This window comes from Dendrobates tinctorius, unplaced genomic scaffold (genome assembly GCF_039654945.1).
Source record: "Dendrobates tinctorius isolate UK_male_01 unplaced genomic scaffold, ASM3965494v1 ptg000011l, whole genome shotgun sequence".
NCBI lineage: Eukaryota > Metazoa > Chordata > Amphibia > Anura > Dendrobatidae > Dendrobates > Dendrobates tinctorius.
This window is the reverse complement of record NW_027361679.1, coordinates 110,598,788-110,626,577: the sequence shown is the minus strand read 5'-3', so window position 1 is coordinate 110,626,577 and position 27,790 is coordinate 110,598,788. Positions and strand designations below refer to the sequence as shown.

Sequence of the window (27,790 nt, the reverse complement as noted above, 5' to 3'; positions counted from 1 at the left end):
ATGGGCCTAAACAGTGGAAACCCTCTACAAGTGACCCCATTTTGGAAATTAGACCCCCTAATGAACTTATCTAGATGTGTGGTGAGCACTTTGAACCCCCAAGCGCTTCACAAAAGTTTATAAACGCAGAGCCGTGAAAATAAAGTCTTTTTTTATTTCCACAAAAGTGATTTTTTAGACCCCAATTTTTAGACCCCCAAAGTTGGCAAATAGTGGAAACCCCTCAATTCTTGCTCCAACCCTAACCCCAACACACCCCTAACCCTAATCCCAACCCTAACCCTAATCCCAACCCTAATCCCTAATCCTAATTCTAACCCTAATTCTAGTTCGCCCTAACCCTAATTCTAACCCTAGTCGTGACCCGAGCCCTAACCCTAGCCCTAGCACAACCCTAACCCTAACCCTAGCCTAACCCTAGCCCTAACCCTACCCTAACCCTAGCCCAACCCTAACCCTAGCCCAACCCTAACCCTAACCCTAATGGAAAACTGAAAAAAAAAATATTTTCTTTATTTCATTATATTGGCCTATATAAGGGAGTGATAAACGGGGGGGTTATGTACTATTTTTCTTATTTTGATCACTATGATCGTTTATCATAGTGATCAAAATAATGCATGGAATCTGCCAGCCAGAGCCGGCAGATTCCCAGCGGGCGCACTGCGCATGCGCCCGCCATTTTCAAGATGGCGGCACCCATCGGAGGATGCCGGCGGGACGTGGGACCACCGGGAGGGGACGGAGGGCCACGGAGAGGTACCGGGAGGGGATCGGGGATCCTATTTCTCTCTCCTCTGATGTGCGATCACATCAGAGGAGAGAGAAATTAAATGTAAAATCGCGGCTTTTTTTTTTGCGGTCACCGTTATAGGGTTAATAACGGCGATCGCAAAAGTGGGGGTCGGTAAAAACCAACCGATTCATGTTCTCTGGGGTCTCGGCTACCCCTGGCAGCCGAGACCCCGGAGAAAATCCGACACTGGGGGGCGCTATTCACTTAAATCACAGCGCCGTGAATTAACGGCGCTGTGGTTTTAGTACCCTTAATTACCGCCGTTAAAAGGCGTATCGGCGGTCGTTAAGGGGTTAATAAGATGTGTAGTAGAGGGGTTACAAGGACACTAAACTTCAGGAAGGCAAATTTCCAACAGATGAGAGATGATCTTGGTGCAATTAACTGGGACGATATCTTGAGACAAAAAAAAGTACACAAGGAAAATGGGAGACATTTATTAGCATCCTGAATAGGACCTGTGCACAATATATACCATATGGGAATAAACATGCTAGAAATAGGAGGAAGCCACTATGGCTAAATAGAGCTGTAAGGGGAGCAATAAGAGATAAAAATAAAGCATTTAGAGAACTAAAGCAAGTAGGTAGTGATGAGGCATTAACTAAATACAGAAGATTAAATACATTCTGTAAAAGCAAATCAAGACAGCAAAGATTGAGACAGAGAGACTCATTGCCAGAGAAAGTAAAAATAATCCAATAATATTCTTTAACTACATAAATAGTAAGAAACTAAAAAATGATAGTGTTGGCCCCTTTAAAAATAGTCTGGGTGAAATGGTGGATGAGGATGAGGAAAAAGCCAATATGCTAAATGACTTTTTTTCAACAGTATTTACACAAGAAAATCCCATGACAGATAATATGATCAGGGATAAAAATTCTCCATTTAATGTCACCTGCTTAACCCAGCAGGAGGTACGGCGGCGTCTAAAAATCACTAAAATTGACAAATCCCGGGCCCGGATGGGATATACCCCCGAGTACTGCAGGAATTAAGCACAGTCATAGATAGACCATTATTTTTAATCTTTAAAGATTCCATAATAACAGGGTCTGTACCACAGGACTGGCGTATAGCAAATGTGGTGCCAATATTCAAAAAGGGGACAAAAACTGAACTTGGAAATTATAGGCCAGTAAGTTTAACCTCAACTGTGGGTAAAATCCTGGAGGGTTTTCTAAGAGATACTATACTGGAGTATCTGGAGAAGAATAACCTTATGACCCAATATCAACATGGGTTTACAAGGGACCGTTCGTGTCAGACTAATCTGATAAGCTTTTATGAAGAGGTAAGTTCCGGACTGGACCAAGTGAATGCAGTGGACATGGTGTACATGGACTTTTCAAAAGCTTTTGATACGGTGCCACACAAAAGGTTGATACATAAAATGAGAACAATGGGGATAGGGGAAAATATGTGTAAGTGGGTTAAGAGCTGGCTCAGGGATAGGAAACAAAGGGTGGTTATTAATGGAGCACACTCGGACTGGGGCACGGTTAGCAGTGGAGTACCACAGGGGTCAGCTTTGGGCCCGCTTCTTTTTAACATATTTATTAATGGTCTTGTAGGGGTCATAGAGAGTAGAATTTCAATATTTGCAGATGACACTAAACTCTGCAGGTAATCAATACAGAGGAGGACAATTTTATATTACAGGAGGATTTATGTAAACTAGAAGCTTGGGCTGATAAATGGCAAATGAGCTTTAATGGGGATAAAAAGACCTGGGTGTATGGGTGGACGACAAACTCACATTTAGTGGCCAGTGTCAGGCAGCTGCTGCAAAGACAAATAAAATAATGGGATGCATTAAAAGAGGCATAGATGCTCATGAGGAGAACATAATTTTACCTCTATATAAGTCACTAGTGCGACCACACTTAGAATACTGTGTACAGTTCTGGTCTCCGATGTATAAGAAAGACATAGCTGAACTGGAGCGGGTGCAGAGAAGAGCGACCAAGGTTATTAGGGAACTAGGGGGTCTGCAATACCAAGACAGGTTATTACACTTGGGGTTATTTAGTTTGGAGAATCGAAGGCTTAGGGGTGATCTTATTACAATGTATAAGGGCTTAGGGCTAAGTGACAGCACATGTGAAAAAGACTTGGGTATACTAATAGATCACAGACTGAATATGAGTCAACAGTGTGATGCAGCAGCAAAAAAGGCAAATGCAATTCTAGGATGTATTAACAGAAGCATACAGTCTAGATCACGTGAAGTCATTATTTCCCTCTACTCCTCTTTGGTCAGACCTCATCTGGAATATTGTGTCCAGTTTTGGGCACCACATTTTAAAAAAGACATCAACAAACTGGAGCAAGTTCAGAAAAGAGCGACCAGAATGGTGACCGGTCTGCAAACCCTGTCTTATGAGGAAAGGTTGCAGGATTTGGGAATGTTTAGTTTGCAAAAGAGAAGACTGAGAGGAGACTTAATAGCTGTCTACAAATATCTAAAGGGCTGTCACATTGTAGAAGGATCAACTTTATTCTCATTTGCACAAGGAAAGACTAGAAGCAATGGGATGAAACTGAATGGGAGGAGACACAGATTAGATATTAGAAAAAACTTTTTGACAGTTAGAGTGATCAATGAGTGGAACAGGCTGCCACGAGAAGTGGTGAGTTCTCCTTCAATGGAAGCCTTCAAACAGAGGCTGGACAGACATCTGACTGGGATGATTTAGCGAATCCTGCTTTGAGCAGGGGGTTGGACCAGATGGCCCAGGAGGTCCCTTCCAACTCTACGATTCTATGATTCTATAAATATATGCGTGGACAGTACAGAGACCTTTCTAATGATCTTTTTACTCTTAGACCTGTGACGGGGACAAGGGGGCATCCTCTACATCTGGAGGAAAGAAGGTTTAAGCATACTCACAGACGCAGATTCTTTACTGTAAGAGCAGAGAGACTATGGAACTCTCTGCCATATGATGTTGTAATGAGTGATTCCCTACTAAAATTTAAGAAGGGACTGGATGCCTTTCTTGAAAAGTATAATATTACAGGGTATATACACTAGTTTCCTTAATATTGCGTTGATCCAGGGAGCTAGTATGATTGCCGAATGTGGAGTCGGGAAGGAATTTTTTTCCCCAATGTGAAGCTTACTGTTTGCCACATGGGTTTTTTTTGCCTTCCTCTGGATCAACATGTTAGGGCAAGTTAGGATAGGATATGGGTTGAACTAGATGGACTTAAAGTCTCCCTTCAACCTTAATAACTATGTTACTATGTTTCTATGACAGGTTCCATTTAAGAATGCTGTTTTTCAAGCCAGTCTTAATGAAGTGCACTGGAGTATGGTGCAATTTCAGCTGTTTTGTGCTACCGCAAGACATCTACTCCAGTTAAAGACTGGAGTACATTTCTGTCATAATTTACGCCACTTTCATGAATTTGTTGGACTCTCTTGGGCATACATTGTCCAGGTTAAGCTCTACCTACTTTTCAAAAAGATAAAAGATTGGTGGGACTGGAGGTAAAATTCAAAAAGTGGCCATATTTTTGCAACACTATGAGCTGCACAAGCATTTTTGCAGCATTTTAAACAGTTTTACGCTGGAATTCTGGCAAAAACTGTTTGATAAACCAGCCCTTTTTTGCAAATAAATAAACAGTAATGAATCATAAAATATATTTTTTTTAAAGACCAAATATTTGTCAATGAGCATTACATAGTATAGTGGCTGGGCCTGGTACTGCACATCTGCCCCTTGCCATACCTGGTCGCAGCCGCTATACAGTTCACAGAGCAGTGCTGTGCAGTGCAGCTCCACAACTGATCACATCCGGCCGCCACTGGGAATAGCTGACTGGCGGAGTGCAGGGTGTTGCAGGATAGGGCAACAAAGTCAGGAAAAACCCCTTTAAAGACTGTCTCTACAGGGCCACATGTGACCCACGGTGAATTTTCATGCGGCCAGCGATCAGGTCCCCGGAGTCCGCAATCATTGAGCGGCAGCCGTATCCTGCCAGCTGCTGGTCCTTAACCCCCAAGTGCATGGTACGCAGCGTTCATTAAAGAATGATCAATCAAGGTGGGCGGAGTTAGCGCCCGGGTGGACAGGGATAGCGCCAAATGTGCTCCTGTCCTCCTGACCCAGAAGAGGAGCTGCTGCCAGAGAATCCAGAGCGATCTCTGTGCAGTGTGCCGGCAGCTTTGTGCCTGTCTGCTGGTGATTTCTGTGCCCGCAACGCTGTGCCTTTGTGCTAGTGATCTGTGCCCCTCAGCTACAGTGGGGAAAAAAAGTATTTAGTCAGCCACCAATTGTGCAAGTTCTCCCACTTACAAATATGAGAGAGGCCTGTAATTGACATCATAGGTAGACCACAACTATGAGAGTCAAAATGAGAAAACCAACCAGAAAATCACCTTGTCTGATTTGGCAAGATTTATTTTGCAAATTATGGTGGAAAATAAGTATTTGGTCACCTAAAAACATGCAAGATTTCTGTCTCTCACAGACCTGTAACTTCTTCTTTAAGAGGCTCCCCTGTCCCCCACTCATTACCTGTAGTAATGGCACCTGTTTGAACTTGTTATCAGTAAAAAAAAACCTGTCCACGACCTCAAACAGTCACACTCCAAACTCCACTATGGTGAAGACCAAAGAGCTGTCGAAAGACACCAGAAACTAAATTGTAGCCCTGCATCAGGCTGGGAAGACTGAATCTGCAATATGCAAGCAGCTTGGTGTGATGAAATCAACTGTGGGAGCAATAATAAGAAAATGAAAGACATACAAGACCACTGTAAATCTCCCTCAATCTGGGGCTCCACGCAACATCTCACCCTGTGGGGTCAAAATGATCACAAGAACGGTGAGCAAAAATCCCAGAACCACACGGGGGGACCTAGTGAATGACCTGCATAGAGCTGGGACCACCATAACAAAGGCTACCATCAGTAACACACTATGCCACCAGAGACTCAGATCCTGCAGTGCCAGATGTGTCCCCCTGCTTAAGCCAGTTCATGTCCGGGCATGAGAGCATTTGGATTATCTAGAAGAGTATTGGGAGAATGTCATATGGTCTGATGAAACCAAAGAAGAACTGTTTGGCAGAAACAAAACTTGTCGTGTTTGCAGGAGACAGAATGCTGAGTTGCATCCGAAGAACACCATACCTACTGTAAAACATGAGGGTGACAACATCATGCTTTGGGGCAGTTTCTCTGCAAAGGGACCAGGACAACCGATCCATGTACATGAAAGAATGAATGGGGCCATGTATCATGAGATTTTGAGGGCAAACCTCCTTCCATCAGCAAGGGCATTGAAGATGAAATGTGGATGGGTCTTTCAGCATGATAATGATCCCAAGCACACCGCCAGGGCAATGAAGGAGTGGCTTCGTAAGAAGCATATGAAGGTTCGGAGTGACCTAGCCAGTCTCCAGATTTCAACCCCATAGAATACCTTTGGAGGGATTTGAAAGTCCATGTTACCCAAAGAAAGGAGCAAAACTTCATTGCTGTAGAGGAGATCTGCATGGAGGAATGGGCCAACATACCACCAACAGTGTGTGCAAAAATTAAGAGACCACCACATCAAAACTCTGTCATGGGCAGCCCGTTCTCCAGACCTGAACCCCATTGAAAACCTCTGGAATATAATCAAGTGGATGACGGATAGTCACAAGCCATCAAACAAAGAAGAACTGCTTAAATTTTTGCGCCAGAAGCAGTGTGAAAGACTGGAGGAAAACATGCCAAGACACATGAAAGCTGTTTTTAAAAATCATGGTTATGCCACAAAATATTGATTTCGGGACTCTTCCTGAGTTAAAACATTAGTATTGTTGTTTCTAAATGATTATGAACTTGTTTTCTTTGCATTATCTGAGGTCTGAAAGCACTGTTTTTTTTTATTTTTGACTATTTCTCCTTTTCAGAAAAAACCCCCACACAATTTATTGCTTGGAAATTCAGAGACATGTTATCAGTAGTTTATAGAATAAAAGAACAATTTACATTTTACTAACAAATATACCTATAAAGAGAAAAATCAGACAAACTGAACATTTGGAAGTGGTCTCTTAGTTTTTGCCAGAGCTGTATAACAAAATATTGAGCTGAACTTTTGTTAATGACCAAATACTTATTTTCCACCATATTTTGCAAAATTAATCTTGCCAAATCAGACAAGGTGATTTTCTGGATGTTTTCTCATTTTGACTCTCATAGTTGTGGTCTACCTATGATGTCAATTACAGGCCTCTCTCATCTGTTTAAGTGGGAGAACTTGCACAATTGGTGGCTGACTAAATACTTTTTTCCGCACTGTATATGTCCCCTTGTGATCTCTATGCCTCCCAGCTATGTTCCCTCATGTGATCTCTGCGCCCACCTGTGATCTTTGTGGTCTCAGCTATGTGCCCCCCTGTGATCTCTGTGCCTCCCAAATATATGCCCCCTGTGATCTCTGTGCCTCCCAGCAATGTGCCCTCATGTGATCTCTGTGCCCCCCTGTGATTTGTGACCCCAGCTATATGCCCTCCCTGTGATCTCTGTGACCCATAGCTATATGCCCTCCTGTGATCTCTGTGCCTCCCAGCTATGTGCCCCCATGTGATCTCTGTGCCCCCTGTGATCTCTATGACCCATAGCTATAAGTCCCCCTTTGATCCCTGAGCCCTCCAGCTATGTGCCCCGTGATTTCTGTGCCCCCAGCTATGTGTCCCTCTGTGATCTGTTCCCCCTAGATCTCTATGCCCCCCACCTTTATGCCCCCTGTGATCTCTTTGCCCCCCATCTATGTTCACTCCTGTGATCTCTGTGGCTCCCAGCTTTGTGCCCCCCTGTGATCTATGTGCCCCCCGTGATCCCTGTGCCCCCCTGCTATGTACCTAGCTGTGATATTTGTGGTCCCATGTGATCTCTGTGCCCCCTGTGATCTCTGTCCCCTCCAGCTATGTGCCCCTCTGTGATCTCTCTGCCCCCCAGCTATGTGCCCTCCTGTCATTTCTGTACCCCCTCTGTGATCTTTGTGCCACCTCCTGTGATCTCTGTGCCCCACAGCTATGTGCCCCCCTCTGATCATTGTGCCACCCCCGGTGATGTGTTCCCCTGGTGATCTATGAGCCCTACCTGGTGTTCTATGTGCCTCCCCGGCGATGCCTGTCCCCCCAGTGCTGTATATCCCCCCTCTCCAAGTTCTGTATATCCCCCTCAAGGCTGTATGTGCCCCAAGTGATATGTATATGTATATATGTAAGTGATACATTTGCCCCAGAAGTGCTGTATATCCCACTGAGTACTGTATATTGCCCCAGTGCTGTATATCCCCCCACCTGTGATGTAAATATCCCCCAGTGATGTATGTGACCCCACTAGTGATGAATATTCCCCCCAGGGACATATATACCCTAAGTGCTGTCTGTGTTTCCTAGTGATGTATATAGCCCCTCTGTGATCTCTATTCCCCCCAGCCTCCATTGTGATGAATATGTCCCAGCATCTCCTGTGATGCCTTTGCCCCCCAGCCCCTCCTGTAATTTATGACACCAGAATCTCCTGTGATGCATATACAACAGACTCAATGTTTCCTATGTTATGTATGTACAGCAGTCCCAGCTTCTTCTATGTGACGTATATTCAGCAGTCCCGGTGTCTTCTGTGTGATGTATATACAGCAGTCCCTGTCTCCTATGTGATGTATATTCAGCAGTCCCAGCATCTTCTATGTGATGTATAGACAGCAGTCAGTGTCTCCTATGTAATGCTTTTATAGCAGTCCCATCGTCTCCTATCTGGTGTATATACAGCTGTCTCAGCGTCTCCTATGTGATGTATATACAGTAGTCCCAGCGTCTCCTATGTGATGTATATGATTTACAAGACTTATTAAGACTAAAAGTTGACTGCTCTCCTGGCCAACACAAACCTGGAAAAGCAGCTGTGAGAAGCAACATGATCAGTATCACCTAACATCACAGCTGCACCAAAAGGAAGCAGCTCCAATCGTCACATTAAGGGTGAGTTACCTTATTTAGTTGTTTGACTAAATATAACAGGGTTATTTTCAAGGTGATCATTTTTGTGTGGCCCCTGAATTATGGTAGAAATTTACAAATGGCCCCTGGCTGGAAAAAGGTTCCCCACACCTGGTGTAAAGGATGAGCAGGCTTTGGCAAGAGGCAAATTTCCATAATCTCCATGTCTGGCTCAGCTTGATTGACAGGTTTGCCTTTGCGCAAATTGGGACAAAGGAGTCATCTTCCCTTCGTTGTTTAGATTTCAAAACCTCCGAGTGAAGTATGGCTCCATTGCAGCCATTTTTGCTGAAGTGACAACAGAAGTGTAGCCTGAGGAGATCGTGTTTGTCTTCATTTTATCAATTAGTATTCCATAATTCAAACAAAGAGACTTCACTAAAATATATGAAAAAATTCAAATTACATTTATTGATGCAGTTTTGCTTTTTTTTCTTTTTTTGTTAAGCAACTTTCAGTCTAAAGAATTTTTACAATATAAAGAACATACAAATGACATGATGTACATTATATATATATATATATATATATATATATATATTTGTAGAGCCTACACTGGACAACTAAAATCTAGGACTGAATTCTAACCCTACGAGCAAAATACAAAGCAGGCTCTTTGAGAGAATGCTTTATATCCCAAATACTGTCATATCATATAAAGAACAAATAGCAGTACAATTTTATTTTTTTGTCTTTTAAATCCTGTCCTAATGTTACAGTATTTTACATCACACTAGAATAACGTAGACATTGCAGGAGGTAAAATAAAAGTATAAAAAATAAAGAATAGAAAGGGTGTGGGTCAATAGCATAATTCTGTACAAAGTTACTTTGGGATACAATAGAAAAAAAAATCCAAGAGAACAACAAAAAGAGCACAGACATCTTTTGCAATGAGGTCCTTTATGTTTAAATTTAAAAAAAACAAAAAAACAAAAACAAACAAAAAAACAAAAAAAAAACAAAACAAAATCCTTCATAAGAAAGTTAAAGTGTATTCTCTGTTCTTTACGAGACAGTTCATATTTCTCCTTAATTCATCCCTAACCCCTGCAGGTTCCAAAGGTTGGAGAATGTAAAAAGCTCCCACGTGAAGTATATTAAGAGTTACTTCATATCCTCGGCTTGTATGTTGCTTTTGTCTGCTCTGTAGCCTTGAAGGGGGCTCATAAGCCTGGTTTTATATTTCACAGTAGTATTACAGACCAAAAAGTCCCCCTCCAAGAGTCATAATGGAGGAGTTCCGGTATGAAACTGTATGTAAGATATGTAGTGCACATGTACTCATGCATATATCGGGAGCAAAATATGGGGTAGTGCCTCTCTTTTTTTTTTTATAGACAGAGGGCTCTTTCAATTTTTTGAAAACAGAAAAAATTGTATATAAATATATCCCAATAAGTATTTATATAATCGTAATGCTGTAGTGTGTAGACTAAGGTGGCACCGTGTCCCAACGGTGACAGAACGTGAACATTCAGTTATTTGAATGGAGGGAATCGTGGTCAAACTTTTGCCCTTCCTATAATTCGCCCATGACCATATCCAAGGTATTTCCCCAATAAGAACTGCAGCTTCTTGATCACAGTTGGCCTTGTAGGAAATATAAAGAATCAGATGAAAATGATCACATTCTCTCAGATATCTGTTCATTTTCGTGAGAGCCCACTTTTAATGACCAGATTAGGACAGGACTCCAAAAGATACATCTACTTGTGCTGAGGTTCTTATTCATTTTACTGATCCAAACATCACAGAATAGGTGAGATGCCTACATAACAATGGCTTTCAAACAACAGCAAAAAATATATGAGACTTATTTAAGATGTTATTGGGACCAACACAGACTTTACTGCTTGGAAGACACATGAATGGCTATTATACGGACCTCACGTAAAATAATCTACCAGTGATTCATTGCAACAGATTTTTCTAACCTGACTTTAAACCATGTGGACATTTACAATGAAAAAATAAAGTTCAATTACATTTACCAGCGATAAATCTGAAAACTCACTCCCTGTTTTATACCCAATCTGCAATTTTTCCTCATATTGACTCGGTTCCCAATATCTTTAGTATACACAATTGTCACTCAAGAGATAGAATTTCTACTGTTGCGTACTGGCCTAAAGAATATTGCTTCAGATATAACAGAAAGAAGGATAGCATGTCATCCTTTTCTTAGCTCTTGAACATGATCTAGTACATTTATTCATATAAAAACTACTATCATTGAGATACCATTTGGTAAAAATTGTGATAATATCCATTAGTGTGTTTCCATTGTTTTTTTTCCTAATTACATTGAGATGGAGGATCATGCTGAGATATCAGGATGTTATTATTATGTCACTATTTATTGCAGTAGTCACAGGTATGTCTGTGTATATTGTTTCAACAGCCTCCTCTATCCTATGTAAAATGAATTTGAAGAAAATCTGTCGTGTCTCTAAATGCTATGAACCTTCAGATATAGGGTTAATCTGCAGGTTAATAACGTTAAAATGCCTCCTTACTAAAAGCGTAGCTAACGGAAGAGTATGAACTATATTCCCTCCAGGAGCCGCCGGCTTTCAGTTATAGAGTCATGAAAGAAGCAGCTACAATCATTGCTCAGAGCATTGTGATCAGCAGCTGTAAGCATACCCAGCTGCTTTGATTGACAGCCCCCTCTGCACATATGGGCGGCAGAATGAGCTGTCTATCATAATGGGGAGCATGCTTATAGCCACCACTCACTGCGTACTGAGCGGTGACTATAGCTGCTCTGGGCAGGCCTCTATGACTGAAAGCCGGTGGCTCCCGGGAGGAATATAGTTAATTTTCTCCTGATAACTGTGCTTATAGTAAGGCAGACAGATGGCATTAGCCTGCAGATCAACCGTATATTTGCAAGTTAATAGTGTGTCAGACAATACAGATTCCCTTTAAAGTCCATGTACACCTTCTACACCTTTGCATCCAATCTTTTTATTGCTCCAATGCATGGAAAAGAAAAAAATGAAGCATCTTTGCAAGTAGTATTGATTCATTTATATATAGCTGTTATGCAGATTTACACCAATCAGCCACCAAGACCAATGACAGGACAAGTCAGTAATTGTTATTTTATGAGATTGGTAGGTTGTCCTAGACGGAAAGTAAACGATTCACTCTTGGTATTGATGTGTTGGAAGCATTTTAATTGGCAAATGCAAAGGCCTCCATACACATTATATAAAAGTCGTCCAAACCTGACAACTTTACCTGTGGATTGGCTGGACATCTGATGAGTAAGGGGGTCTCCTGACTCTCCCCCAATTGATTATATCAGCAGTTGGAATTCATTTACCCGATCCTTTAGTTCTGACGGTGGAAAAGCCACTTGCAGATTACTGTGGCTCGCCCACCTGCTAAGGTCAGCTCATCTGGTCTGACCTTACAGTGGAGCTACTATAGCGCAGCATTCTAAAGACATCAATGCTGGCTCTGAAAGAAAGCGTCAGAAATCAGGCGCCTATAGCATCTGTAGTACAGCCAGACATCCAGGCCTGATTACCAGATCATTAACCAAAAACCAACAGAATCCTAGATCCATGTTATACGGTTAGTTTGAGCCACATGTCGAGCAGAGATTAACAGCTGGAATACGGAAATTTAAATGTGCTGCATTTTTGGCAAATGGTTTCATCTTATGCCTGATCAATGCATGGAAAACAGATGGGCTTTTTACAAATTAATTGAGGGAGTTGTCAAAAAAGTGGACCCCAAATACCGTAAGTTACGTAAAATATCAAACACAGAGGTGCTCACATCTCCTTAGGTCCAGCAGTCCGCTGCTGCTTTAGTCTGTACTGGTGACGTCATATCAACAGCATCCATCACCGCTACAGCCTATCAATTAACTCAGCAGATGGTGCCATCTACCATGGCATAGTCAATGAGCGTAGTGCGTGCTGTCAACATGTCGTCACTGCTGCTGCCAAACCACTGAGACACCAGTCGCTGGACAGGGGGAGAGCTGAGTATCTGCTATATTATTTTAACTATTTTATGTTTGTGGTCCCCTTTTCTTAGAAGTTATTTGTGAGAAACTCATCCATTTCTTTTCCATGACAATGGAAGTCAATTGTTCCAGTAATGTGCAGATAAAGGCATAGAAAAATACACCACCACTTGCCATTAGGAAATGTTTGGGTGCAGGGGCCCATTTCGGTCTCTACTGTGTATAAAGAAATGCTTCATTTTCAGTTACACTAGAATCCATAATATGCTTGGGTTACATTGGGTCACAACACTTTACTCTATTACGTATGCATCTGTTTTCTTCATATTCCTCTAAGCATGTTATTTAGTTTTTAACAAAAGACCCATGTTGTACAGAGAAATTCAGGAATATTTTGTCCACGGAGAACTTTCCAGGTGATGCAGAGGTGGTGTGGCAGACATCAGGAGGTGATCGTAGAGCCAGTATTCATGTTGCATGACGCACTTTGCTGATGGGACTTTGTGGGTTGCTATATTATGTACACCGCAAGGAGGTGAGATAACAGGAGGTTGGGTCAACACATGATCCAGTAAGTAAAAAGAAATGTAATAATAAATAAAATCAGAAACTTGCACAGATATAGGTTTTAAACTCTTCAATGTCAGAAGGTTTTTTTTTCCTGGCACAAAAGAATCCCACGATTCATGGTAAGTCTTCTCCTCCGAAGCCAAGCTAGAATTCTTGACAGATTTTAGTTCTACGAGTTGATGGTTCATCCAATTACTTTTCTGACAGTTGAGCCCCAGTTTCGAGAGTTGTGTTTCAATGTCATGGAATGATCTCTTGTCTTTGTTAGTTGGGATTTGGCAGAAGAATAAGAAAGAACTTCACAAGGTCGTGGCTGAAATGTCCTTCTGTCACACCACTGTCATTGCGGAGATGCCGTTCACCTGCTCTGTAAGGATTCATAGTGTCTGTAGAGGAGCCTGGAGGGTGGGAACTTTCCTGCTTTGAAATATACAATGTACTACTTTGTAATCCTCCCTGCTTGGACACGGACAGTTCTCCACGTGAGAGGCTCAATGCACTGGTGTATATGAGGATATCACACACTCATAGTCATGCTGGGCGAATACTGTGAGGAGAAGAAAACATTGTCACTTACATGGAAGAAGTCTCTAGAACTTACATACAAGACGCGGAGAGAAGACATCCTCTGCTCTTCTTATTATTATGCGGATGGGGGTCTTACAAGTTCCCCCACATCTACCGATTTCTATTGTGGAATTCACACCAAAAATCTGCAATAATTAACCCACTCTAAAAGGTAAGATAAGAATTTATTTTTAATGGAAATTACTGACACTAATGTACTGATATTACTGACGACTGAAATTAAATTTCATAGATATTCCTACCTGGATATACTTGCATGTGACAAATGAATTAAACTATTACCTTTAGGCTTTAAAATGGATGACCATGGTTGCAAAGTCCTATTACAGTAGGCAGAGGAGCGCTGGGGCAAAAACTAACAGATACATTTTAGTTTTTATAGAAAGGTGCCTAAATATGGAGCCTCATTGCTTTCTCTAGAGTCATAGCGAGGCTCTCCACTGTGCACTGATCAGATTGGACTTAAAGGGAATGTGTTGACAGGTCTCTGATACCGAATCTGAGAGGAGGATAATGTAGGAGCAGCGATGTATCACTTCCTGGGACATTATTATTAGAGGACTAATAAACCTGCTGCTAGGCAGTCCTCCATATTGATGAGCTCTGTGTAAGTCTGCCCCCACCACTGATTTTCAGCTTTCTGCCTATGCACAGTGTACACAGGAAGCTGCCAATCAGTGGTGTGGGTGGGGTTAAACAGAGCTCAGCATTCAGAGAACTGCTAGATCTGAAGCAGAGAAAACAATGATTTTATCAAAATTGCATCAAGCAGCCCAGTGATACATCGCTGGAATCGGGGCTTTTTCCCCTATGTGATTCTGTTCTCAGATGGGTGAGACAAACCCTGGTGGCAGATAACCTTTAATGCAATCAAGTCTGGATAATCTCAGATTTGTCTATGAAGCCGGGTTCATCACATCACTCTTCTAGTCTGCCAAATAATGGCATGAAGCTCCTGAGAACATTGCTGGTGCTTTTAGGAGGACCTGTATCCTGACAACTGCACACGCCGTTGTCCTATTGTGTGAGCCTGTTTGGCATCTAATGGAACTGTGGAACACTTACGCTTTCACTTTGGAAGGGGTTTAAGAAATTCCCGGCCATCTCTCCGTCATCACGAGGCGTCCCTGGAGGATTATTCATCCCTGCCATGTTATTTGGAGAATTCTGGAAATAAAATAGGGAAACAAAAAGAATGTTTAGGTAACGCAGTAAGTAGTACAGAAGGACACACTTGTAACATATCTTATAAGACCACTCGACAGCCTGTCGCTAATCATTTGGAATACTTTTGAGAAACTTGTGAGAATTACAATGTTCCTTACAAGAATTGACAGTACTGACGGTACTGTTTGCAATATTTTCTTCCTTACATCCCAGTAGCCTGTTGGTGTCTAGCTCCCAACCATCAAGCAGATAACATGAGTTAATCTATGGCCTGAAATGATTGTCTGCTCTGACAAAATAAGGCAAAACATTGAGTTCTACCAGAGTTTGTTATTTTACACAAGTTCTATTGTTTAGAGACCACTTTACTTTTTTAAAAGTGAAGCCCTCCAATAACTCCTGTCATGCACAAGGTCCTGTATACAAATATTTCTGTAATACCTTTGGCAACACATCCATATCTCCAGAGCCTGTAAAGAGAAAAAAAGATGATGGTCAACACATTGAATTAAGAATTACAGACTTAGAATTAGGCCGGGGTCACACTTGCGTGAGTCTCTCGCATCAATAGCCGGTACTGCTGCCGGCACTCGGACCGGAGTGTGCGGCTGCATGTATTTTCTCGCATTGCACTCACAAGTGTGACCCCAGCCTTAGGCTGAGTTCACACGTGGCGTTTTTTTCGCGTTTCCGCGACGGTTTTAACCGCGTGATTTTGCCGTGAAAAATAAGCATCCCATGCATTCCTATGGGATTCCGCAATGCTGTGCTAATGCTGCGGTTTTTATCGCGGCGGAATCCCTTCTTGGTAAAAAACGCAGCATGCTCATTAATTTCGCGGAATCGCGGCGATCCCGCACCCATAGGAATGCATTGTTCCGCTTCCTTCCCGCATGTGGCTGTGCACACCATGCGAAAAGTAAGCAGAACATTTGCGGATGGTACCCACGGTCCGGAGGAGAGGAGACTCTCCTCTGGGCTTTGGGTACCATATCCCTGTAAAAAATAGAATTTAAAATAAAAAATATTGTTATTCTCACCTTCCGACGTCCCGCGCAGCCTTCCCGCCTCTCTCCACGCTCCCGATCCCAGTAAGCCTTTGCGAGCGATGACGTCCATTCTCGCGGGATCGCGAAGTCTCGCGGTCATTCACGCGACGTCATCGCGAATGACCGCGAGACGTCGTGATCCCACGAGAACGGACGTCACCGCGGTAATTGTCGCAAAGGATTACTGGGATCAGGAGCATGGAGAGAGACGGGAAGGCTCCACGGGACGTCGGAAGGTGAGAATAACAATATTTTTTTAATTATTATTATTTATATTCTATCTTTTACTACTGATGCCGCATAGGCGGCCTCAATAGTAAAAAGATGGTCACGCTCGTCAAACACTGTTTGACGAGTGTGACCAACCTGTCAATCAGTTCTCCAAGCGATGCTACAGATTGCTTGGAAAACGCTAGCAATTCTGCAAGCTAATTACGCTTGCAAAATGCTAGTTTTTCCGCGGGAAAATCGCGGGAATTTAAAATGCGATTTTCCCGTGGAATGGAATTCCGGAATTCTCTCGGTAATTTCCGCGAGAGTTCCACTACGTGTGAACCCAGCCTTAGAATGAATGTAGGTAGTGATTAAAATACAGTTTAAGATCGGACTCCCACAGATATAAAACCCAGCAATACGTCTTCTTTAATTGTGGCATTCTCATTCTGACATGTTGCATCTTGGAAATCAAAACTTTACTGAATTTCCTAAATCCCAATTTATATAATTTGACTAAGTATATATTATAAAATAACATTTTCTTGCCTCCTGATGAATTGCCTAAATATTAGGTGATGAAACGCGTTGGGACAGTATATGTTGTTGTCTTGGAACAGTAGCAGAAATGAAGGTTATCTCAGAAACCATCAAAAAGTTCTGTATCACTAAGTTCGATTAGCACATAAAGAAAGACCATGAGTATGATAAAGCAATCCGCAGATCTGCAGCACTTTATGTACTTGTTAACAGTTTCCTGGTAGCGACAGATCTACATTAACCCCTTTACCACCGAAGGTGGTTTGCATGGCAATGACCAAGCCAAATTTTACAATTTTGACCAGTGTCACTTTATGTGGTCATAACTCTGGAATGCTTCAACAGATCCCACTGATTCTGAGACTGCTTTTTCATGACATATTGTACTTCATGTTAGTGGTAACATTTCTTACATATAACTTTTGTTTATTTGTGAAAAAAACAAAATTTGGCAAAAATTTTGCAATTTTCCAACTTTGAATTTTCATGCCCTTAAATCACGGAGGTATGTCAGACAAAATAGTTAATAATTAACATTTCCCACATGTCTACTTTACATCAGCACCATTTTGGAACCAACTTTTTTTTGTTAGGAAGTTATAAGGGTTTAAAGTTTACCAGTGATTTCTCATTTTTCCAACAAAATTTACAAAACCATTTTTTTAGGGACCACCTCACATTTGATGTCACTTTGAGGGGTCTCTATGGCAGAAAATACCCAAAAGTGACACCATTCTAAAAACTGCACCCCTCAAGGTGCTCAAAATCACATTCAAGAAGTTTATTAACCCTTCAAGTGCTTCACAGGAATTTTTGGAATGTGGAAAAAAATGAACATTTAACCTTTTTGTCACAAAAAATTACTTCAGATCCAATTTTTTTTATTTTGACAAGAGTAACAAGAAAAAAATGGACCCCAAAATTTGTTGTGTAATTTCTCCTGAGCATGCCGATACCCCATTTGAGGGAGAAAACCACTACTTGGGCACACGGCTGAGCTCGGAAGGGAAGGAGCACCATTTGACTTTTTGAATGCAAAATTTGCTGGAACAATTAGCAGACACCATGTGGAGTTTGGAGAGCCTCTGATGAGCCTAAATAGTGAAAATTCTCCACAAATGACACCATTTTGGAGACTAGACCCCTCTGGAAACTGATCTAGATGTGTGGTGAGCACAATGAACCCCAAGGTGATTCACAGAAGTTTATAAAGTTGAACCATAAAAATAAACAAAAATCAAATTTTTCCCCACAAATATGTTTTTAGCATAAAAATGCATTTTCATAAGGGTAGCAGGAGAAAGCATTTATCTTTTTTTCACAAAAAATTACTTCAGATCCAATTTTTTTTTATCTTGCCAAGGGTAACAGGAAAACATGGACCCTAAACTTTGTTGTGCAATTTGTCCTGAGTATGCCGATACCCAGTATGACGGAGAAAACTAGTGTTTGGGCACATGGCAGGGCTTGGAAGGGAAGGAGCGCTATTTGATTTTTTTAATGTAAAATTTCCTAGAATCTTTAGCGGATGTCAGGTCCCAATTGGAGAGTGCCTGATGTGCCTAAACAGTGGAGACTCCCCACAATTGAGCCCATTTTGGAAACTAGACCCCTCAAGGAATGTATTTAGATTCATGGTGAGCACTTTGAACGCCAAGGTGCTTCAGAGAAGTTTATAATGTTGAGCCGTGAAAGTAAAAAAAAAAAAAAAAAAATCACATTTTCCTCACAAAATTATTGAGGGCTAATAGGAAATTTTTTTGAGAAAAACTGAGGTCCATTTTTTCCTGAGTGCGCAAATACCCTACATGTAATTGTGAAATATTTCAGTTCAAAGCTCTGAAAGCAAGGAGCGCCAGATTTTACGGTTATGGTTTTAGGTGCCATGACCCACTGGGAGAGCCCATGAGGTGCCAGAACACCAGAATCCCCATAAGTGACCCCATTTTACAAACAACACCTCTCAATGTATTGATTTAGGGGTGCAGTGATCATATTGACACCACGGATGTGTCACAGAATTTTATACCATTGAGCAGTGAAGAAAAAATAACTACATTTTCACACAAGAAGTGGGTAAAATGGCACCATAATTTGTCTCACAGATTCTGCTGAACGTGGCAATACCCCATTTGTGGCTGTACAGTACTAGGTAGCCATTCGGGAGACTTGGGAGAACGGAGCGCTATTTGCCTCCTGCAGCGCAGATTTTCCTAGAAGAGTTTGTGGACTCCATATAAAGGGCCTCTAATTGCTAGAAGAGCAGAATTCTCCCTCAAGTGACCCCAATTTGGAAATTTCCTTTTGGGAATTTATCTACAAGTGAAGTGCCAATTTTGACTCCATGGGTATTTTCCAGAAACAAGCAGCAATGAATTTTGCCGAGTGGAAATGGCAAATTGCCATTGTAGTAACCAGTACGCTGTAGTGACCAGTGCGTTGCAGTCACCAGTGCTTCTGGAGACATGAACCCATAAGTTAGGTGGGCTCTCATCGCTTCAGAAATGCCAAACATGTGAGCGCTAAATGTGATTTAGGTACACTGTGCAGCTCAGCAGGGAGGGGGCGCATTTGGATTTGGGAGCGGAGAATTTGCTGACTTTCTTTTGGAGGCTTATGGAGCCATTTTTTTTCAGAGCCATTGTACTACTGATAACGTGGAAGCCCCCAGTATTTCCATTAACAGATGACAGACCAGAGTGTAGACTTGCTTTTTTTGTTGATTGAGTTGAAGCTTATATTGGGAACATTTTACATAACGTTTGGGATCACATTTATCCGGCGCTCTATGCTGAGTACTTACTTACTTTGGGGTTTCCATCTACCTCTCTGAGTGACATGATTCAGAAGAAAACCCCCAATGGATCCATTCACCATAATGAGGAATATGTCAAGCAATGTCAGTGTATAGCAATAATGGCACTTCAAGCAATTAGACAACAAAAAACCAGACCAGTATACAGTGGGGAAAAGAAGTATTTAGTCAGCCACCAATTGTGCAAGTTCTCCCACTTAAAAAGATGAGAGAGGCCTGTAATTGACATCATAGGTAGACCACAACTATGAGAGTCAAAATGAGAAAGCAAATCCAGAAAATCACCTTTGTCTGATTTGGCAAGATTTATTTTGCAAATTATGGTGGAAAATAAGTATTTGGTCATTAACAAAAGTTCATCTCAATATTTTCTTATATATCTTTGTTGGCAATGACAAGAAAATATATATCACCACGCTGAAATATCGGCTGGTTGTATAGGCACTACTACAACCACTACCGATAATTTAGTAAAATTAGTATTCGCATGTACTGACGGTGGTGGTATAGTGTGCCGAGGGTTCAGAGAGCTGGACCTGCAGCATGGCAGGATTTGTGCTGATATCAGTGTTGTGGTATGCTGTGGACCCCTGACTGACACATTGTTGTGAAGCAAATGAGCAAAATAAATTTGTTAATTGAGCACTTACTTGTGTTGTCGGTGGTGATACACTAACAGAGCCTTTTTTCTATTGATAAGTATTTATTGTTCCCCAACCATTTTTATGAAATGGGTTGTTAGAAGGTGTACTTCTGTTGCACATGTGCTATACTCAAGTGCTACTACAGGAGACCCAAGCCTTAAGATGGGCAGTGGCCCGTGTAACAGTGGACGACTGCACTGTGCTTGCCCCCCAGGCTAAAATTTGCCAGCCAGCCCTTGCCCATAGTTGTGGTCTACCTATGATATCAATTACAGGCCTCTCTCATCTTTTTAAGTGGGAGAACTTGCACAATTGGTGGCTGACTAAATACTTTTTTTCTCCACTGTAAATACTTGGCCAGACGACGCGATGCATGTATAAAAACTTGATATTTTATTTAGCATTCCATAAAACAAAAAATTGAAAAATATTAAAAGACACAAACGAAGCTTACACAAAGTACCCTGTAGGGGGAACCCCAGCACTATCCAGCAAATGTAATGGTAAGTAAAAATAAATCCTGCACCAGAGCCCTGTAATTGGGTGGATGTCCTGAACTCAGCGATGAAAATAATTAGTACAAATAGAAGAGAGAATCATAAATCAGTCAAATCATAAAAATGAAAGTAGCTGTTCAGGAGCAAGGGCACAAATAGTAAGCCGCAGTACCTTGAACACTTGGACCACAATGGAGGTGATAGCGGATAGTCCAGGCGTTCCCCCTTACCTCCAAGGGTACTGTGGCTTACTATTTTCTATTTGGCATTACATTTATGCCACCAGTGGGGCTTACTATAGCCTCTTCATGTATCTTTAGGTGCAGATTTGTTTGGAGATGCTGTTGGCACCCATCCACCTTATTCACTCCTTATACTTTGTTCTCTTGGCTGCACCTATATCCTACACTACATATTACTGTGTCCTTGCTCCTGAACAGTTACTTTCATTTTTATAATTTGATTGATTTATGATTTTTCTCTTCTATTTGTACTTATTATTTTCATGGCTGAGTTTGGTCTGGTTTTTTGCTGTCTTTAGTGAGGCAGCAGAGTTACTCTGGACTCCGTCTGGCCTCTGTTCCACGGAGTCCTTCTTTTCAGAGGTGCACAAAACTCTGGCCGACGGCACTTTTATGCAATTCTAAAAGGAGAGACAATGCAGGATCACAGGTGCCTCCATCTGCCTCATTGTAGGGAATATTCCGCTGGGGGTTCTGTCTGAATCACGTGTTTCAGAGATTTACACGGAAATCCAGGTATAAGCGCTCAGCGCAGAGCGCAGGATAAATGTGCGCCGATCCTTACTGCGATCTTTGGGAGGCAGAATGAAAAAATCAATAGCAGGTGAATAATTGGTCTTATTTATTTTTCATGCCGTTCTTCGTGCGGTATAAGTGATTAGGCGACTTTATTCTTCGGGTCAGTGCAATTACAGCAATACCAGATTTATTTTGGGTTTTCATGTTTGGTAGCTGCCACACACTAAAAGATGCTATTTTTTGCAAAAACTAGTTTTTTGCATCACCACATTTTGAGAGCTAAAATTTTTCCATATCTTGGCCCAGAGTCATGTGAGGTCTTATTTTTTGCGGAACGAGTTGACGTTTTTATTGGCACCATTTTCTGAAACATGATATTTTTTTTTAGGGGTTGGCGGGGTTATGCCGTTCCCTGTGTGAGAAAACTGATAAGGCAGCTTTATTCTTTGGGTCAGTATGATTACAGCGATTCCTAATTTATATTTTTTTATGTTTTAGCGCTTTTACACAATAAAAACTGTTTTATAGAAAAAAATAATTATTTTTGCATCACTTTATTCTTATAGCTATAACTTTTATATTTTTCCTCTGATGGAGCTGTATAAGGCAACGTGCACACGCTGCGGAATGGGGTGCGGATTTGGCTGCGCGGATTTTGTAAAATCCGCAGGTGAATCTGCAGGTCAAAAGACCTGCGGTTTTACCTGCGGATTGCTCTGCGGTTTTGCCCTGCGGTTTTTCATCTCCTCAATGGAGGAGATGGCAAAACGTAGCGGAATCCACAGAAAGAATTGACATGTCAATTCTTTCTGCGTTTTCAAAACTGCAGGAAAACCGCGCAGAAAAAGCCGCACCGTCTGCATTGCGGTTTTTTATTCCCATAGGGAATAATGGTACTGTACACCGCAGCGGCCAAATCCACTGCGGAACCGCAGCAGAATCCGCAGCGTGTGCACACACCCTGAGGGCTTATTTTTTGCGGGACAAGAAGATGTTTTCAGCGGTACCATGTTTATTTATATCTGTCTTTTTGATCATGTGTTATTCCACTTTTTGGTCGGCGGTATGATAATGCATCATTTTTTGCTTTGTTTTTTATTTAATTTTTTATAGTGCTCACTAAAGGGGCTAACTAGTGGGACAGTATTATAGGCCAGGTCATTGCGGATGCGGCAATACCAAATATGTGTACTTTTATGGTTTATATTTTTTTCATACAAATTTATCTGTAGCTACAATATCTTTTTTATTTTTTTATTATTATTTTAGATTTTTTTTTTCTTTTTTTAAATATTTTTACAATTATTTTTTTTTTTTTTTAATTTTTAAACTTTTTTTTAAACTTTTTTTAATTTGTCCCACTATGGGACTATCATTTTTTGCAGGCTGATCTCTTGTACAGCATGAGGATTAAGCAGCAACCCCATACTTTGCAAACTATCAGCTCTGCACTGACAGTCGTCAGCATGGAGATCGGCACCCCGCGTCACAGCAGGGTCTCCGATCCAAAGGCAGAGCGGGTTAAACTCAAACAAATACATCATGAAGCTATATTACTATGATATATCCAATATTTTTTCTTAAAGCAGTAGCCTAAATTAATAGGATGCGTATTCTTACAAATATTCTGCTTCCTTTACACATTTTATCAACATTCAAACACAGTTGATTTTTTTGTCGTTCCCAGAAATACACACTTTACTGTTGCTTCATAGTTTAATTGAAGTGTTACAGTTTTTTTTTTCAACTGGCAGATGCTTTTTTTTTTTTAATTGTTTTGCTTTTTTTTTTTCACCATTGGTGTCAAGAATGAAAAAAATACAATAAAATGCTATATTGGTGCAATTTTTGAAAACAAAAAGAAAAAAAATTAGATTTCAATGTGAAATTATATTTTTAGAATGACTTACATCTTGCATGTGGAAAAAAAAAATGATGAAAATGATGTATATGTAACTATAGGTTTCTGCACTCTTGCTGATGAAATGCAGTTAGACTCAAGGCCACTAGGTGTCACTATAACAATACAGTATGCGACTTCAAACCTGCATGTAGCCCACAGACGTACTACAACATCCAGATACATAGAAGTATTTCATGACATTTCATTTTCTCCAGGGGTTTGAAATCACACCATAGCTATAACTCTTTCCTGTTTGCGATCTTTTTTTTTTCCCTTATGACTGTTTTAAGAAGACTGGAAAGTATCTCTTGCGAAAACACATATATATATATATATATATATATATATAAATAAAATAGATTTTTTGCTATGATCTTTCATCTGACGTTTCTGTAAAGATATATATGTATGAACGGCACACAGTACATTTGTTCTGATTGATGGAGAAAACCTGCATGGTCTTCATTGTTACATACTCTTCTCTGATAAACAGGTACATGCCAACACATTTTCCTTAGCTCAAATTTTATTTTTTTGATCATTAAATACAAAGTTGAATGCATTTAAATGTATTTCATAAATGAACCCACCTAATGATCCATTCATATGATGGGGTTCCATTGCACCCATTCCTCCCATTGGGCCATCAGGACCAGGACCCATTGGAAACTGGAAAAAAACCCGAAACACTGGTCATAAACAAGTATGAGAACATCACACACCTATAGTATCCACACAGTTTCTCGCAATGGGGACGTGAAACAGGATAATGCAAAAACTGAAGCTGAAGACCAAAACGTATGTCAGTATGAACAATTTTGGCCATGACTGTACAGTTCTAAGAATATGCCTAATTGCAATATATTATTATAATATCATTACTACAGTATATTGAATCATTTATTCACAATAATAATGTAATCCATAGTAATACTTTGATATGATCCCTCTTGTAGGAACCCAAAGATCTGTTGCCTTTGGTGTTCAGCTACTATGATGATGATGGTAATACACAAGAGCAGAGATCTGACACATTCACATCAACAGTCCCGCAGCAAGAATACAAGAATAGTCTGCGATGAAATAGTCCTGCGTGAATTTATACATCCAACTGTTCACTTCACTTACACCTGGCCTGCTCCCGCCAGGTCCTATTGGGTTCATCATTGTGTACATGTTCTCACTGGAGTTTGTGGAGTCTACAAAAAAAAAAAAAACACGCCGGAATAAAAAGCAAAATCCATTACATGGTTTCCATTGTACAGTTACACAAATTTCTAATCCACTTTGTATTCGACGACAAAGCAGATCTCTTGAAAATGGGGTACACAATTGAAGGAAGTAGCAAAACCTTTCATTATACAATGAATAAACTTTATGAAACAAGAAGAAAATTCTTACCCACTCCGTTGTGATGAATAAGATAATAAAATAATCTTTGCTTATACTAATTAATATCATTAATAAATAATTCTCAGGGTTTAGGTGGTTACTATACATAAATAGAGATATATACAGTAGAATGCAAAAGTTTAGGCACCCCTGGTCAAAATTACTGTTATTGTGAACAGTTAAGCAAGTTGAAGATAAAATGATCTCTAAAAGGCATAAAGTTAAAGATGACACATTTGTTTTGTATTTTAGGCTAGAAAGTAATACACATTGTCATTTTTTCACATTTTAAAAACTATAAAAAGAAAAATGGTCTGATGCTAAAGTTTGGGCACCTTTGGAGATTTGTGTGCTCAGATAACTTTGACCAAGGTTTCAGACCTTAATTAGCCTGTAAGGGATATGGCTTGTTCACCCTCAATGTTAGGAAAAGCCAGCTGATGCAGATTCCACAGGTTTAGAAACACATAGCCTCCTCTAACCTTGTGCGAAAAAACAGCCACCATGGGTTCTTTTAAGCAGCTGCCTAGCACTCTGAAAATGAAAATGGTGGAGGCCCACAAAGCAGGAGAAGGCTATAAGAAGATAGCAAAGCATTTTCAAGTTGTCCTTTCCTCAATTCAATATGTAATTCAGAAATAGCAGTTTACAGGAACAGTGGAGGTCAAGATAAGGTCTGGAAGGCCAAGCAAAATTTCAGAGAGAGCTGCTTGTAGGATTGGTAGAAAGGCATATCAGAAGCCCCACTTGACTGCAAAAGACCTTCAGAAAGATTTAGCAGATTCTGGAGTTGTGGTAATTGTTCTACTGTTCAGAGACACCTTATCAAATATGGCCTTCATGGAAGAGTGTTATGAATGAGTCACCGAAGGAGGAAAAAACAAAAATGCAAGCTAAGTCCAGAAAACCGGAGAGGTTGGTAGCTAGCGGATTGCAGACCCCTGATCCTATTCACAACAACTAACAGTAGCATTGGAGCGTGCCTACGGTGGTCCTAGACGCCTCATCATGGCCGGAGAACTAAATAAGCCTAAAGAAAGAAAGGGGAAATCTAAACTGCCCCAGAGCAGACCCCAAAGCAATAGACAGCCCCCAACATGTATTGTCGGTGAAAACAGATGAAAACACAAACACAGACAGAAAGACAGGCAGAGCAAACGATGGGGCCCAACTAACTAGATAGGAAAGGACAGAAAAGATGCTGGCTGCAATCCGCAAAAACCCTACCAAAAATATCCCAACACGTCTGATAGGAAAAACGGCCCTGAAGTCACTAGACTTCAAAATCCCTATATCAGCACTCCGATATATTCTGAAGACAGAGCAAAAGAGATTTAACCGATCAGGGACAAAAATGGAAATTCAGCAAAGCCCCAGCCGGGGCTGGCTGAACACAAAACTAAGCAAATCAGACAAAATCTCATGGAACAATAACAGAGCAAAACCTAGCTTTAGAAGACAGGAACTGAACTGGAGGCCAGAGCTCAGAGCAGAGAAATCACCAGCAACCCTACAGGGCGTCGGCTGCCTTATATCCACTCAGAGATTCCGGATGTCCAATCGCAATCCACCTGTTCAGGTGACAGGTCTCTCCCATCCAAATCAGTTTCACGACCTCCCTTCACCAGCAGAGAGAGTTCATCGGACATCAAAGGTGAACGAGAAAATGAGCTCACAACAGAAGAGTCATCAGAAGAAAACCTCTCCTGCACCCTCACCATAAAATTTAGCATCAGAGATATGCAAAAAAACATCTAAACAAGCCCAATGCATTTTAGAAACAAGTCCTGTAAATCATTGAAGTTAAAATAAAACTCTTTGGTCGCAATGATCAAAGGTATGTGCAGAGAAAAAATTGCATAGAATTTCAGGAAAAGAACATTTCTCCAACCATTAAGCATGGGGATGGATCAATCATGCTTTGGAGTTGTGTTGCAGACAATGGCACAGGGAACATTTCACAGGTAGAGGGAAGAATGGAGTCAATGAAATTTCAACAAATTCTTGATGCAAACATAACACCATGTGTAAAAAAGCTGAATTTGAAAACAGGATGGCTTCTACAAATGGATAATGATCACACACATCAAAATCCACAATAGACTACCTCAAAAGGCGATAGCTAGAGGTTTTTCAATGGCCCTCACAGTCCCCCGATTCGATCATCATTGAAAATCTGTGGCTAGCCCTCAAAATAGCAGTGCATGCAAGACGACCCAGGAATCTCACAGAAATGGAAGAATTTTCCAAGGAAGAATGGATGAAAATCCATCAAACAAGAATTGAAAGACTCTTGGCTGGCTACTAAAAGTGTTTACAAGCTGTGATATTTTTAAAAGGGAGTGCTACTAGGTACTAACTATGCAGGGTGCCCAAACTTTTGCATTGGCCTATTTTCCTTATTGTAATTTTTAAAATGTAAAAAATGACAATATATAATTTTTTTGGCCTAAAATACAGAGAAAATGTGTCATCTTTAACTTTAGCCTTTTTAGAGATCATTCCATCTTCAACGTGCTTAATTGGTCACAATAACAGTAATTTTGACCAGGGGTGCCCAAACTTTTAAATGCCACTGTATTTCATGCGTAATGACCCAAAGGGGGCCATTACAAATGTTTCTGCATTCATAGGAGCCTGTGGAATAATTCATGCTTCAATGTATTGCTTAATGTCATTCTGTTAGATTTAATGTAAGTTATTGCTCTGTAATACCACTGGAGACCAGTAGGTGGTGTTATAAGGTTTGGCGAGGGACTGTATTGGAGGATGTCTGACCAACAACCTCTATAGGCTGGTCAATACGTTGACCAGAGAGAGTGGCCAGTTGGAGGGAGTAGGGCCCGACTAG

At 40.9% G+C, this 27,790-nt stretch overlaps 1 protein-coding gene across 1 annotated transcript in view; it reads right to left on the bottom strand.

Moving 5' to 3' along the window:
• Nucleotides 1-9,198: 9,198 nt before the first annotated feature.
• Nucleotides 9,199-27,790, bottom strand: part of SSBP4 (single stranded DNA binding protein 4) — a 524,749-nt gene continuing 506,157 nt past the window's right edge. Inside the window, exons 14-18 of the mRNA XM_073546131.1 lie at nt 24,676-24,746; nt 24,138-24,216; nt 15,567-15,595; nt 15,024-15,125; nt 9,199-13,917 (exon numbers count right to left, since the gene is read on the bottom strand). Coding sequence (XP_073402232.1) covers nt 13,888-13,917; nt 15,024-15,125; nt 15,567-15,595; nt 24,138-24,216; nt 24,676-24,746 — 311 coding nt within the window. The 3' untranslated portion in view covers nt 9,199-13,887. The remainder of the gene's footprint in view (nt 13,918-15,023; nt 15,126-15,566; nt 15,596-24,137; nt 24,217-24,675; nt 24,747-27,790) is intronic.